The 15,470-nt window shown below is 39.8% G+C and overlaps 1 protein-coding gene across 9 annotated transcripts; it reads left to right on the forward strand.

Moving 5' to 3' along the window:
• The first annotated feature begins 1,062 nt into the window (after positions 1–1,062).
• Positions 1,063–14,019, forward strand: MTFR2 (mitochondrial fission regulator 2). Of its 9 annotated transcripts, none has more exons than XM_082215980.1 (10): positions 1,063–1,215; positions 1,764–1,828; positions 2,273–2,420; positions 3,681–3,803; positions 6,368–6,472; positions 7,509–7,630; positions 8,314–8,489; positions 9,576–9,882; positions 11,419–11,599; positions 13,018–14,019. In XM_082215980.1, exons 3-10 carry the CDS (start codon positions 2,358–2,360, stop codon positions 13,081–13,083), a joined length of 1,143 nt encoding a protein of 380 aa, XP_082072106.1. In that variant the 5' UTR covers positions 1,063–1,215; positions 1,764–1,828; positions 2,273–2,357; the 3' UTR covers positions 13,084–14,019. The 9 variants fall into 9 exon arrangements, with proteins under 9 accessions (XP_082072106.1, XP_082072113.1, XP_082072107.1 ...); XM_082215984.1 differs by lacking the exon at positions 1,063–1,215 and adding an exon at positions 1,286–1,589; XM_082215982.1 differs by lacking the exon at positions 1,063–1,215 and adding an exon at positions 1,490–1,624.
• Positions 14,020–15,470: the final 1,451 nt, after the last annotated feature.

Below are 15,470 nucleotides of genomic sequence, written 5' to 3' on the forward strand. Positions count from 1 at the left end.
GTTTCAGGTTAAGAACGGACCTCCGGAACAAATTAAGTACGTAACCAGAGGTACCACTGTATCTATTTGTTAACAGTGAATGTTGCAAGCAGAGAAAAAGCGTGCAACTTGGGAGTGAAAGCACACCTGGCATCTTTACAACAGGCAACAGAGTGTTTAGTGGTGGGAGCTCATACACTTTAAGCAGGCTCATACTGTGGGAAGGGGATTTATAGCAATAATCAAGACTAAATTTGAAAATAAAACAAGTTGAAACCTGGAATTTTCCTTTGCACAAAAATTAAATTTAGGAAGGTGAAATCTAGTAATACTGTTCATTAGCATGTGCATAATTGCACTCCGGTTTTATATATTTGCATAGCCACCAGGAAACAATTGATTTGTAGTATACACTATTCCCTAGGGTTTAGCTTCCTGAGCAAAATACGGCTTCCCCCATTCCATGTAGAGAAGCGGAATTTGAATCTTCAGCTCTGGTGATGGGATAGCATCCTCCAATGCACCTGAGTGGAGCTTTGAGAGTCCTGTTAGCTTAGGGTGGTGCACAAAAGATTTGTGGCACACAACTTCGTTCTCCAATAGGCTAGTGGACCTCTAGAGGAATGGCTGAGGGGCTGCCATGGCAGCTTTGTGTGGCAATTGGCTCACCTAAGCCGCCTTGATTCGCTGTCAAAGGGAAAGGCGGGATGCAAATAAATAAATAAATAAATATAATAATGGTAGGGATGGCAACGGTTGTTAAGTTTTCATTGGCTTCAATAGGTACTTGATGAAATATTAGGCGATTATAGCTTTTGTCTTGTGTGCTATCTCCCATAAAAGCAGCTAGAAGTGCAACTAAAACCACAACCCCTCGCTGACGTATGTTTAACATATATAAGACACTGCCTCTGTGCACACAGCGGACGCAACAGCACCCCGGGGATTCTGCCGCCGATCGATTAGAGCGCGCTGCCGCTTCCCATCATCCCCCGCGGTCAGAAAGCGTCTCTCCTACGGTTGGGCTCGCGCCGCGGCAAACCAGAAACGGCGCCTTATCGCTGCGGGATTGGCTGCAGAGCGAAGCCACGCCTCTTCCCGCTCACCCAATCGAGAGAGGGAGTGCCAAGGTTTGATTGCGCTGAGTCCTTGTCTCGCGCTCGGCGTCTTTCCGCTCATCTCTCGCTTCGGCGTCCGCGCGCGGGTGTCTGTGAGAGAGAAGTCTCGCGGTGGCGGGTGAGTTTCCCCTCCGGCAGCTGCTTCGGTCTCCGCGCGGCGCGCTCGTGCTGCGGGGCGGGCTTCGTTCAGCGTCCTGCTTTAGCCGACGGTTTGGGAAAGCAGCCCCTCAACGGCTGAAGAGGACCGTTGGGGCGGGGTTGGCTCTCCACGCGTGTTGTGGGCTAGCTCCCTCCCCGGCCGATAGGAAGCGGGCCTGCCGAGAGAGAAACGAGGGGATGCAATAAAATAAAATAAAAAAGCAACCCGCCACCAACAGCCCCCTCACCGAATGGTAAAACTCCCCTTCCTGACCCCTCAGCTGCTGCAATTAACGAGCGAGGGAAAGGGGCTCCTCTGCTTGAGACCTCTCGCCCCTTCTTCCTGTCACATTGGTGAGGTCTCTGCAAAAGCTGCAGAGTTTGTCCTGGTAACAGTTTCTCATTCAGCTAATACTTTTTTTGTTTTCAATATTTTTATATCACGGTTTAATCATATTTCCAGGTCTTTGGTTACAAAAAGTCGTTTAATTCAGTCTCTAAACGCACGGCCGTCCCTTTCTTTCGTAGAAACGTGACCCTCCGAATGTTGCAGCAATAAAACTCGCACATTTGCAAAGCTGAACCGGGTCCAGGTTGGTTTCGAATTGGATCGGGGAGCGCGGGTTGAGGTTGCTGCGTTGCAGAGGGTTGGACTAGACGACCCTGGGAGTCCCTTCCAACTCTACAATTCTCAGTTTGAGGTGTTCGTGAAATGGTGGTTGTGCTGCCTCTTGAGTTAAGGGGCGGGGGGGGGGGGAGTTTGGCAATGTTTTTTAGTTGTGTGTGAGAGGTGTGTCCCTTTTGAATATTAATACTGCTTCTGGAAACGCATACTGCAGATCGAGCTCAAGTCTGGGGAAAGTACTCTACAATTCAATGATTCAGTTATTATTTATAATCATTATTTATAATCTTCCTCATTACTCTTTTAACTAATTGTGCTTTTACAGTGCATTTATAAATATTTCATGTGGATGTATAAGTAAACTGAGTTTGTAGTTTTAGCCTAATTATGAAATAAACTCTTCTCTTTGCAGCTGTAGCAAATATTTGCTGAGCCCCTCTGGCATGTGCAACAGTAATTTTTAACTGGCACTTGAGTTAATTCAAGTGCTTTGTACTATGTCTCTTGTACTGAATCTCTTAAGACAACTGCTGGAATATTATGGCGTGCCACCAGAATTGGTAAGCAAATATTATTGACAAGCTCAGGAGTGGGGATGTTTTATGGAAGTTTTGTATTTAAAACAGAGTTAGAGCTATACAATTTTCACAGTGTTCCATGACTCCATTATGTATGCTTACCATCAGCGTCTAGGGAACATGATGAGAGGATGAGAGTCTTCCTTTGGAGTTGAGGAGAATGGCAACTGTCGGCACAGTTGCATTGATCTTAGATGCTAGATATCTTGTTGATTTGCCTCATACTTGATAGTAGTATCTTCATAAAAACAATTGCTCTCGTGCTAGGTAGTATTTGATAATGAAAGCAGAAGTGAGTGCTTTCTCCTCAGCACCATAAGAACCTGAGTATGCACATTTCATTTAAAGGTAGGTTAAATGCAGCCCTACACCATAATAGCCTAACATTTGAATTCTAGCAATTATATAGTTATATTTGCCTTGATGTTATTGAAAGTGGCAGATTACAGACATAATCATGTCTGGTTCATTAGTAATTTTGTTTTAGCAAAAGTTGTAGGTGGGTTACTCCTGTCATTTTATTACTTGCTGGGAGCTGCAGTTATGGTAGTTTCAACTTGGAAAGAAATTGGAATGTTGGATTTACCATCAAGTGTTCTTCTGGTGAGTGTGGAGGAGTAGAGCAGGAAGACGGCTGAATGATTGAGAGAGAAACTTGTATGTCCTTCCTGGAGAGGAGGAGTCTTGCAGTTTCAGACTTGATTTTAGCACTGAAAGTGCCTAGAACTGCATTTATCACCAATAACATAGTAGTAAAGGAGAACATCATAAGGGACAAGAATTAGGAGTCCAACAATGTCCTTAACAAAAAAAGACTATAATAAATACCACGGAAGAGAGGCATAAACCACCCTCTATAATCTGAATGATCTATATAATATGAATTTACCTCTCTGTTCCACTCCCTGCTGACCTGAAGAACAAAGTGAGTCCAACTTTCTGTTCTCATTCAGGAGGGTAGTGCACCAAATAGCAGAGGGGTATTCAGTAAAATAGAGCCTCTGATTGTGAAGGCAGAGCACAGCCACCATGACTAGAGCTACCATGCTTTTTTCTGGAAGGTTCCTCCTTCCCAGGGATGGCATGAAGTTTCCCCCTCCTGATCCTGCCTTCTTTCTGAAGAAGAGTTAGCTTTTTCTGTTTGCTTCCCTACCTGCTGACTGAGAATCTAGAATGTTTGGGTTGATTATAGATTCTTGGATTTGCAAAGATTGCCTTTTTATTACATTTTTCTTTTTACAGCTTATACAGAGGTGTGAAGTTTGTCTTAATGCCTTTGCTCTTATGATTGCATCCCACCTTCCTTCAAACACCTCTTCAAGAGCACACTTCCAACAGTTATGTGCCATCTCAGGACGCTATGCAGTAAGATCATCAACATTTTTCTTTTATCCTTAATAGTGCTTATGAAGTGTGTAAGTGTTGGCTTCTTCCATAGCAATTTCACTGCATGGCTAGCTTCACATTTCTGCGCTATCAGAAAAGTTCTCCAGTGTCCTTTTCCTTCACTTTTTTTCTTTCTTTTCTATCTTGGGAGTCTTCCATACATGTTGATGATTAATGATATTTCTATTCCACCCTGTAACCAAAGTTATTGGTGGCATACATAAAAATGTTTAAAATAAAGTATAAGCAATGAACATAAGTTGCAGTATATGTAACACAGGACAGATTATGTAATAAAATTTAGCAAATATATGCTTTTTCACAAGCAGTTATCTCTTTGTAACTTCTACAGTTCTACACTGTGCCTTTTAATAACTTCATGTGCTATTTATTCTTGTTAATGAAATTTCTAGACTGTCCTTCATCACACATGGTTAACACAGGGTGGTTTCCCACATAATGTAACACAGCCTCATATAACATAAAACAGTAATAAACTTAAATTGCTAATAAAAACAACCATCAGTCAAACATGCTAGTGCAGAGTAAAACCAAAGGCCCAGGAAAACAAGCGTATTTTAATTTGGCTGTTGACTCCCAGCAAGGATGTTGCTATCTGTGCCTTCAGGAGAAGAAAATTCTATACTCAATGGTGCTACGCTGCAACAGACAAGTTCCTATCCCCCATCACTGTGGCTGGTTGGTATGGGAGGAGGTATAACAGGGTTGCAGGTCATTTGAAGCTTTAAAAGTCAACACTAGCACCTTAACTGTGCCTGCTAACATATAGGCATCCAATACAGATCATGCAGAATAGGTGTTAGGACAGTGCAGAGCAATACTCCAGTGGCAGAATTTGCCACTAGCTGGTTAAAAGACATCTCTGGATGTCTTTAAGGGATTCCCAATGTAGAGTGCATTTCAGTAGTCTAGGTGTTACTTACCTGAGAAACCTCCTTGAACTTGGTACAGCCTCCCTTTGAGTAGACATTCACAGGATTGCACTGTCAGTGTGCTTTATTGAATCTCTCCACCCCCAATCCCATTATTTCACTTCAAGTACTTTTTGACTACTGAAATAATAATAATAATAAATTATTTATATCCCACCCTCCCCGGCCAGAACCGGGCTCAGGGTGGCTAGCATCAAAATATATAATACATTAAGGCATAAAATTCAGCAATCGACTGAAATACAGCTTAAAATTGGATTAAAATCAAAATAAGATCAGATTGCTACCTGCAAATTATAACTATAGGGGTTGGGAACTTTAAGTGCTCACCAGGCTCAGCTATTTGTATGAGCTGGTGAGAAGAGTTAGAGAGGCCACTTATATGCAGGGTCTTGTAAAAGGAGAGGGGTCAGACTGAGCCCCAACCAAAGGCCTGGTGGAACAGCTTCGTCTTGAAGGCCCTGTGGGGCCTGTCAGGTCCCGCTGGGCCCTGGGCCCTTGCGACAGAGTGTTCCACCAGACGGGCAGGGCTGAAAAGGCCCAGGCTCTGGTCGAGGCCAGTCTAACCTCCTTGAGGCCCGGGACCTCCAAGATGTTATTGTTTGCAGACCGTAAGGTCCTCCGTGAGCCATACCAGGAGAGGCAGTCCCGTAGGTACGAGGGTCCCAGGTCGTATAGGGCTTTAAAGGTTAGAACCAGCACCTTAAACCTGACCCTGTACTCCACCGGGAGCCAGTGCAGCTGATATAGCACTGGTTGGATGTGGTCCCATGGCGAAGACCCCGTAAGTAGTCTCGCTGCTGTATTCTGCACCCGCTGAGTTTCTGGGTCAGCTTCATGGGCAGCCCCGCATGGAGCGAATTACAGTAATCAAGCCTGGAGGTGATCATCGCATGGATCACAGTGGTTAGATCAGGATGAGAAAGATAAAGAACCAACTGCTTAACATGGCGAAGATGGAAAAATGCTGCCTTTTCTGTAGCTGTAATCTGCGCCTCCATAGAGACGGAGGCATCGAGGGTTACACCCAGACTCTTGACAGAAGGTGCTGTCTTATTTCGCCCCAGGAAGGGATGGGAGTTTACCCCCCAACCCCATGTCGTCTCAACCCAACCAGAGGACCTCTGTCTTTAAAGAATTTAGCTTCAACAGGTTCCCAAGCAACCATCCAGCCATAGCCTTTTGAGAGATACAATACATAAATTAATGTAGCACGTAAAATAAACATGCTGAATCAGATGCCAATCAATTTATGGAAACAGTTTCCAACTGAAGCATTCCTGGGGAACCCCCCCTTTCTTTACTAAAAGTATGATTAAAATTGATGATTGGTGTTTACATTAAAATCCTGCACAGTAATAATCACTTTTATTTGCTCAAACAGTAAGTTTTTGTGTCTGCTACTAAGTTGAAAACCAGCCTACACTTTTTTAATTGCTGCAAAACACATCTATCTTAAGGTTTTGGTAATGTGCACATACATTTTATTGGCTAAAATATAGATGACAAAGCAACAAAAGTTATTTTATTGGTTGACAGCTGTTTTAAAAATATTCTCATTTAACTTGAAGAGGATTGCTTGATTCTTAGGTGTCCTGGGCGTGGGAAAGAAAAAAGTATGGATCTACCCGAAGTTTCGTTCGCAGACTGGGGAAGTATCTTTTATTAACTCCTTGTCCAAGGCCTCAGTTTCAGGTATAGGGATTATTGCAAAATGTAAGATTAATACGATTTTAATACATTATTTAAAATCATGTTCTGTGTGGCATAATAATGTAGGGAACAAACAGCAGGCATCCCTAAATGAATTCTACTGGAATTGTGATGTTTAGGATTTGGAAATTGGTAATAGAAATGTATTTTGTGTTATGGTAGAAATGATTATTATCCAGCACTGAGAATTAAGGAGGAAAATTGATAAAGGGAAGAGAAAATCTGAAATATTTCTATGCTATGAATATGAAAAAGAAGTATTTGAGAGTCCAAAGCCAAATGATTTTGGAGACAATTAGATCATCTATGCTGTAGTACTTTGGAAAAAAAAGTACTGAATACTATCTGCTAGCCATTGCAATTCAGCTAAAAGATGGTGCTGTAACTGTGCTCCTGAAAAACGAATTGAGAGAATTGTGCTCTCTCCCACTTAAGTGTTGGCTTTGGGGACATTCTGAAGAGTTATGGTGGTAGTGTCTTCAAACCTCTTGAAACAATATGTACAACCCTGCTGTTGATAGTTCTAGTTTACCTCATATTAAATGAATGATTAGAATTTTCAAAGATAAAGACAAGGAGTAAAAAAAGTGGTTGGAAGTATGGCATTGCTACCAAAGAGAGCAATAAAGAATTGTCAGTTGGAGGCTGCTTCTTGCCATTTGTGTGCAGTGGCTTGCCATGCAGATCAGGTGATACTCACCATGTCTCAGTTTTCTTTGCCCTTGTGGTTTGATCCATGCGGTGAGCCTCTGCCCATCACATATTGGCACACAGAGGCAGGCAACCCACAGCGGCTTAATTGGTGGCTGATTTGCCTGTTCTTGCTCTCAAAAGGTTATTCTGCTTGGCAAATAGCTGATAGGATATCGGACAGGACAACAACATGGTGCCTCCTGCACCACTTACTAAACAGAGAAATAATTCATTAAAATACTAGTGGATGCTTGATATTTTTATTTTAAAAAATACTGAAATACATTTATAGACTATTAATAATATTTTTTCCCTGGTGCCTTAGGTAATCCAGAGTTTTAATTCTTTGACATCTGAGCAAAGTATTTCTAGTAGCTCTGTTACACCATCTCTTGCTGATGTTTTGTGGATGGCAGAAAATGAAAGAGAACCATACGCTAGATTTAGGTAAGTAAAACTGACGTGTCTTTAGAATAAATGTATGTTTTATAATGGAATTGTCTCAGTGTTTCTTAGTTACTGCTTTCCTTACTTGAGAGACAATAACAATCAGCATTTGATTTTTTATAAGAAAATCATCCAAGCTTTTGCAGTCACATTTATATTTCTCAGTAATGGGTTTTATCCTGAGAATGGAGAGTGAGGGAAGATGAGGGTGGTGGTTTTCTCATTCCCTTTCCTTCTGCCCACCCACCGAGAAATGCCTCTCTTGAATGTCAGGAGGACCCCCCCAGAACAGTGGCATGGGGGATTTTATTGAGAGAAGAAGATTGCCCGATATGTAATAGAAGCACTTTGTACAAGTAGACTTCTGATTTTGCATAAGAATATAAGATGAACCTGCTGAATCAGGCCAGTGGCCCACCTAGTCCAGCATCCAGTTCTTTCAGTGGCCAACCAGATGCTTATGAGAAGTGAACAAGCAGGATGTGAGTACAACTGCACTCTTCTGCACCTGAGAGAAAGGACCATAAAACACAGACATATATAGAATTGTGCTGCAGAGCACCTAATGTTGAGTTCTGTCATGGTCAGATGAATATGTTTGTATATCTCTTTACAGTAATAATTTTTTGCTTTTTCAGTGTTTCCTCTATTCACTTATAAATCTATACATTGATACTTTCTAGATTTGATGAATGGAGAGGAGTTGTGCCGGTTGCTACAGAAGGAAGTATGCAAAAATTAACTGTTGTGAAAGAAGATGCATTCCAAAAAATTTCTGCTCTTGAGAATGAATTAGCTCATCTTCGTGCACAGATTGCAGCAATTGTGGCAGTGCCTAGATCAGGAAATGATCAACCATGTAAGCCTGTCTTTGTGATTCCTGATACCTGCTCTTCATAATGTCCAGTCACACTGCCGTCTCATAGCAACATTTATATAGAAAACTGTCTTGATAGTTCATTATCCTGCACACAGCGTGCATATGTTTAAAAATGAGATATGTAGTGTAGGCAAGAGAAAATGAAATAACATATATTAGAAATAGAAGTCTAGTCAACACACTAGATAGGAGAGTTATTGGGAATTTTGCCTGAATCCAAAGAACTCGCAATTATTTCGCTATATTCCTAGGAGGGAACAGCATTCTTCCCCGCCCCCCTCCAATGCTGCCTGGTAAACTTTTCAGATTGAGGGAAAGATCAAAAGCAATTGTGAAATAGTATAGAGGTCTACTGTTCAAACAGAAAAGGGGGAGTAATGGCTGTTGTCTGTTGTAAAATATTCATTAATTATGTAAATAAAAATTGGGGCTCTGTGCATTGCCCATATTTTACCATTGTACCATACCGGCTGAAAATGTTACTATATTCTTCAGGATTCAGCCTTTTAGAAATGAGGATTATAAACACTTTAACAAATAAATTTGTAAACATTTTCTTTTATCCCTTATAACTATAGTAATGTGCTTGAAAAGGTGTAATAGTGATGTCTGAAATCTTAAACTAAAGAAGGACTGTAAGTGACTTCAGTGGTGGGAGGTTGTCCAGTATAGTTTATTTACCATATTTTTATCCAATTCTTTCTCCATGGAATTCATAGCAGTATTTATAATATTATATTTTGCAATATTTCTGAGGAAACCTAGATTAAGACAGAGTCACTCAGTAGTTGTCATGGCTGAACAGTGATCTGAATCCAAGTCTCCCTGGTCCAAGTCTGAAATCTGCCAGAACCAGTGTAGTATAATGATTTGTCTGTTGAATAATCTTTTTAAAAGAACCTTTCAAGGTAGTATGATTTTGTTCATTGGTGTCTTCTGTTGTTTCATGGAAGACAACTCTTGCTAGACTTTGCAGGTAGTGTTAAAAGTGCATCAAAGGACCTTCATGTCATTGTCATATCAACATTAAAGTTCCCTAATATCATCTCTTTAATTGTTTAATAGGTTCAGGCATTGTGAATTCCTCAAACATGGCCTTTAATGCTCTCCCACAACCAGGAGTGACTTCGACACCAGTTCCAAGTTCTCACATCGCTGTTCCTCCACCGCCACCAGCACCACCATGTCCAGCTGTACCGCTATCTAATTTTGATTCCCGTAATTCAGCCATCGAGCTTATTAAACAACGTCGGGCTTCAAGTAAGATAAGAAATACTACAGATAGTACACGTTGGCAGAAGGAAGAAGCTCTTCCCACTATGATGGATGTTCTGAAGGATATAAATAAGATCAAACTAAGAGCAGTTGAGAGGTATGTTGAGCAGAATATGCGTTTGAAGATAAAATAATGAATATAAAATACGGTCAACATCTTCCCTCTGAGAAGTTATTTAAGAGTGCCTGAAACTGGTGTTATATGCACAGGTGCCTAGCTGCTGTCAGCGCCCACTCCTGCTTGAATGCACTTGGACTGATGAGTGAATACATAAATTGTGCAGAGAACTCACACTGAACTAGCAAAATTATTTCCCCTGAAAATCTAAGTTGGTGCTCATAACCTTCCTTCATTTCCCTGTTCTGCTGAGTGGGTGACAGAGGACATGGCATTGAAACCTCTCCTGATAGTTCATTATAGCTGCTACAAATCATTTTTGCTATATAATGTATGTAACTCTAAATACAGTCGCACCTTGGTTCTCAAAGGTAATCCATTCCGGAAGTCTGTTTGACTTCCAAAACGTTCAGAAACCAAGGCGCAGCTTCCGATTGGCTCCAGGGGCTTCCTGCCCTCAAGCGGAAGCTGCGTCGGACATTCAGCTTCTAAAAAACGTTCAAAAATCAGAACACTTACTTCCAAGTTTTCAGCATTTGGGAACCAAAACATACAAGTACCAAGGCATTTAAAAACCAAGGTACAGCTGTACAACCTCAAAGCGGTTTACAAAGATGATAAAAATCACATCAAGATGGCCAATAAAAATCAATGTTAAAAACAGTTTTTTTGAAAATGAAGATCAATAAAATCAAAAGCTAAAAGTATATGTTCTACAATTTGTTGAATTTGAATAATAGCCGTAACAGGTTAGCTTCCTTTTTTCCCTAAGGAGTCTTTTCTTGGATCTGAAAATGAACTGAAATCAAGAATGAGGTGCATGATAGCAAATGCATGCATTTGATACCTGAACGCATCAGCACATCACAAATTTGCACGAGGTTGTGCTGTTGTGAAGGTGCCTACTTGTCAGGTATTTCAATACGTCTTGGAGTCAGCTCCCCAGACATAGTTGAATAGTTGGTTACCAGTTTTATATGAAAGTTCAAGTGCCTCCTTCATGCTCTCTCACATGCAGCTGAACTCATGAGAAAGGATCTACAGTGAACTCAATGAGTTCTTTAACTCTCTTCCCCAATACTAGGCCAGGTGCACATAGTGTCAAGTGTACAGCAAGATACCCAGAATTTACTTTGCATGAGAATGCATTGATTCATTTCAAAGTGACCCTTTGCTTACAGAAAGCACTTTGATCCAGCGCTTTGATCCTGTCTATCAAACAGGGAAGAAAACAACTTTCGCAGATACACATCTCCTTGTGCCACTTCCCATGCTATTCTCAATCCTCTGAAGCAGATTTGTGAAGGCTTTGGTGGTTGAAGGGGAGAGAGGGAATACATGAAAGTTTTTTCTTTCCTGGTTGTATTGTCAGAAGCCTCCCTGGAATAAAAAAGCCTTCTATCTGTGGAGGGTCACAGAACTGAAGAGGGTGGCAAGTAGAACTGCATGCATTTACTATGTTGGAGAAGCAGCATCTTTGACTGAAGATTGTAAACATTTTGGCGCTCTTTCCAGATCACCAGGAGGTACACCTCTACCCAAAACAAAAAAAAGAATTGCATCACAGTGGGATCCAGCGGCTTTAATAGCAGAAGCTCTTAAAGAGAAATTTGCATCACAGAACAATGATGATTCCTTTGATAAAGAGAACAGATCCTATGGTACTTCTCCATTTTCCAGTCCAGAAACCCCAGTGGTATGTATCTGGGTTTTTTTGTTAATGGCTTCTGTCATTTATATATGGGATGAATACTAGTGATATAGAATGAAGTCTAATAGTGTCCAATGTTATGATCTCAATTAAGGGGGGGGAATCAAATGCTAAATAGTTTGTCATTTTATTAATTATAGATATCTTTGTACAGCTCTTCATTAAAATTGCTAGGGCAACCTACACAAGAACATATAAAGTCAGTTAAAATACACTTACAGCTTACAGTTTATATTAAAAGAAAACAGTAACAATCATAACAGGTGAAACTGTAGTACAGCATAAAAAAGATCAGCAGCATTGAAGAGATCTAAAACATACTAAGAGATGTAACCAAATTTAAAAGGTAAATGCTGCTACAAAAGCATTAAGCATGGTTTTAAAGCTAGTGGAGGAAACTTGAGAGTGGACTTCCTGAAGGAGGCTCCCATGTTCCCATTATGATCATTTACCCATGAATTAAGGATTGGGAGAGGGTTGCCTCTGCACTAGCTGGACGTCTTTCCCATCCTTGCCCAGTGCTGGCAGTGCTTTCCATCTTCTGCATTAGGGGCCAGTAGAAGGGGGCTTACTTTCAAAGTACAGGGATGGCTTGAATTCTTCTGTTGTCTTACAGAGAGGATGCCACACAGTCGCTGTACAGTTGTGATCCTAAGTTTATTTTCTTGTGATACTTTCTCTTGACCCTTATTGAATTCAGAATGAGTTTTTTAAATGAGTTAAAAAATAAACTGCCATTCAGTAGTTTCAGTTATTCAGAAGCTGGTGGGAGATTTACAGATGCATTTTGAATTAAATAAATAACTGAACAACAATAATTGCATATGTATACTGCTCATATTTACAGAGACATTAAAAATACAACAGTTACATCCAAAATTAGCAAAACCAGTTATAAAAGCATTAGCAAAATATACCAACATAGACACAATGGCTAAGAACAATTAAAAACCCATATAAAATGAGTTTAGCCACATAATACTAGAACATGACAAACTCAAAGTGGGAAAGGAAGTTGTGAAGCAACCCATGAAACTCTTTGTCAGGAAGAGCAGCTGATTTGTTCACACTGGACATAGGAGCAGGTGATGAAATAATTCATTCATTGCGGCAGACTGTCCTATTACCATTTTATTTATTTTGCTAAAATATTTAGTGCATATTTCCATCTAATATATGGAAGCCCAACATATTTCATATCAAAATGCTTCTTTTAAAACAGATAAGTCATTTCCTAACAAATTGGTTGTTTATTGTAGGCCTATATTTTGACATTCTCACTCGCTCTACATTGAAGTTTCTTGCTTGGCCTGTTCATTAAGATTGGAGAAAAGTGTTAATCAACTCGTATTTTCCTCTTCAATCTTTTCTAAAAATAGCATTTAAAATGTGTTTTGTTTCAGGTTGGCTGTCACGTTTTGAAGCCAAGTATGAAGCAGACGCTTATTAGAACTAAGGAGCTGATGTAGGTATCACCTGCAAAACCAGCAATTCATATTTAGCCATGGTGTAGAGCTTCTTGAAAAAAGCTCTGCCACTGGTTTTGTAGACCTCAATACTGTGCTATAAAGCAACGGCTTTTAGAGCTAACTGTTTTTCATTAATCTACTTCAGTAGCCAAGCATCTGGAATTTGTTTGTGTAAAATATTTTATCAGCAGGAGTATGTTTTACTGGTTTTTATAACAACTTTCTAGTCTGGGCTGCAGAATTTAAAGCAGACACATAAACATGTCCAAAAAGGAAGAGAATAGTACCATAGAAACAAAATGTAAATTAATTTGGTTATATGTAGATGATAATATATTTACGAAACAGTATCCTGTTCATTTGTTTTCCTGTAACGGGATTAGCTGTTGTGTGAAGAGTTGATGCATGATGTGGCTTTTGGCCTCTCCCCTGCACATTCACATTCTCGGCAGCCTTATGTCAACACATTGAGGATATCTGCAGAGGGAGCATCTGTCGCACCTAACACATGTAACTTTTCCCCATCAACTGCAACCCTTATGTACAGAGCTTACATGTGTTTGATGGGCTTTCCCTTTGCAATCTTGCCCCCAATGTGTTTACAATGAGGGAGAGGTTGGAGGTGAAGACACAAAGACAGGACCAGTGGACAGAGTCCCACTTCCTCTTACATGATTGCTAATTTCATGATGGGAACATCACTGAATAGGGCTAATGTGTTGATAATAAGGAATAGCTTCCTCAAAATTATCCCTTTCTCAATTTGATTCAGTGGTGCAGCCTTATAAGATCTCAATAATTGGCACCAGTGGTGTTTGCTTGGTTTTGAGTAAGAGACCATTAATTTCCTTGAATACTGTAAAAGTTTGTAAAGAAAACACAGGAACTGTGTGCATATTTGAAATGCATGATTCAAATAAATATTGTTGTTGACTATTTGCACTCCAGTAAATTTTGCTTACAAAAGAAATCTTTTATGTCTAAACTGTATGATCATTCTCCATGACTGAAATATTTCAGATTTCGTAGTCTTGTGTATGAAGATTTGTGGAGAAATATAAGCTATATGCTATGTCATTCCCCTTGTAACTTACAGTACACTATACAGGGTGGAAGTGTTATCTAAAAAAAGTTTGCATCTTTTCTACCACAACCATTTAAACTCTGGATGCCCCGTCATACATGCAACCTAGATATTGCACAGCCCAGAGAGTTTCTGGATTTTACCCATAATGTGTGTTTATCAGGTTCTCCTCATGTATTCAAACCTTCTGGTGGACTCTTGCGGACTTTTGAGTGTTGCTTTTTATTTATTGTATTTTTATTTACTTACCGTATTTATATTTTTATTTATTTTCCCAGTTTTAGTGCATTGTTCCTTATAATTCTTGCAAATGGTTTTTTTTTGTGTGGGTGGCAAGCAGAGGAAATTTGGCTCAATATATTGGTTTCCTTCCCTGCGATTAAATTGCTTCCTTCTGATAATTTGTTGCTTGATATTTTGTATTCTGTTCCATCATTGCATGGTTCTTACTCAAGGGAGAGATAACTTTTAGTTCTGTATTGATATTTGCATAGACAAAGACATTACTTGGCCTGTATCATAAATGATGTGGCCTGTATCATAAATAATGTGATAGCAGTAAATGCATGTAATTTGAATGTTGGCTATGTGTGCCTGTTTAGTTATTGAGTGATGTACCACTCTAGAGCTAACAGTACATTGCTGTATGTCTTAGTATGTCACCTCTTAATTATAAACAATTAGCAGTGTGTGATATTTAGCCTTTTAATATTTAAACAGTGGGTTAGAGATAACTTGGAAGCCATGTATGATTGGGTGTTTTTTGTGGCACTAATGGAAATTCTAGGACAAATTAAAAGATAGGCATTTTACATGCACTTCCCCACAAAACACACAGATTTCAATGCTTTTGAATGCATTTCCTCTTTTAATATGACTTTATTTACATAAAATACATATTTTTGTGCACAAGTTTTTTGGACCAAAACTATTGCAAAATCCAGAGGAATGTATGATTGCATTTTGAGCTGAAAGGACGATCGGAAAAATACGGAACAAATTCCTCCGTCATCCTGGTTGTGAAAATTTTATCTCAGTCATATCCTTTACCGTAGATGTTAATGACCAACCCATGTATTTTAAATGTGATTAACACATGCTTCTAACCACCAGAGGGCAATCTGATACTATAGCTTTGCAAAAAAAAAATAGTTTTGCCTGTCTTCCATAGACAGCACCTTTTCTTCCCAGAAGCAGAGTTTAACAACCAAATACCTTGGTGTTTTTTTTTAGTCTGTTGATATTCATGCTATAAAGTTTCTAGGTCTTCGTAGATACTAAAAGAACTTGAGCGTAGAAGGCT

This window comes from Podarcis vaucheri, assembly GCF_965113315.1.
Source record: "Podarcis vaucheri genome assembly, chromosome: 3".
Lineage (NCBI taxonomy): Eukaryota > Metazoa > Chordata > Lepidosauria > Squamata > Lacertidae > Podarcis > Podarcis vaucheri.

What these genes read in the sequence shown, in the direction of transcription:
- MTFR2 (XM_082215980.1), top strand. Translation starts at nt 2,358, where the DNA reads ATGTCTCTTGTACTGAATCTCTTAAGACAACTGCTGGAATATTATGGC. An exon ending in CCATCTCAGGACGCTATGCA is followed by an intron (nt 3,804 to 6,367) that starts GTAAGATCATCA and finishes CTTGATTCTTAG; the next exon opens with GTGTCCTGGGCGTGGGAAAG. An exon ending in AAACTAAGAGCAGTTGAGAG is followed by an intron (nt 9,883 to 11,418) that starts GTATGTTGAGCA and finishes CGCTCTTTCCAG; the next exon opens with ATCACCAGGAGGTACACCTC.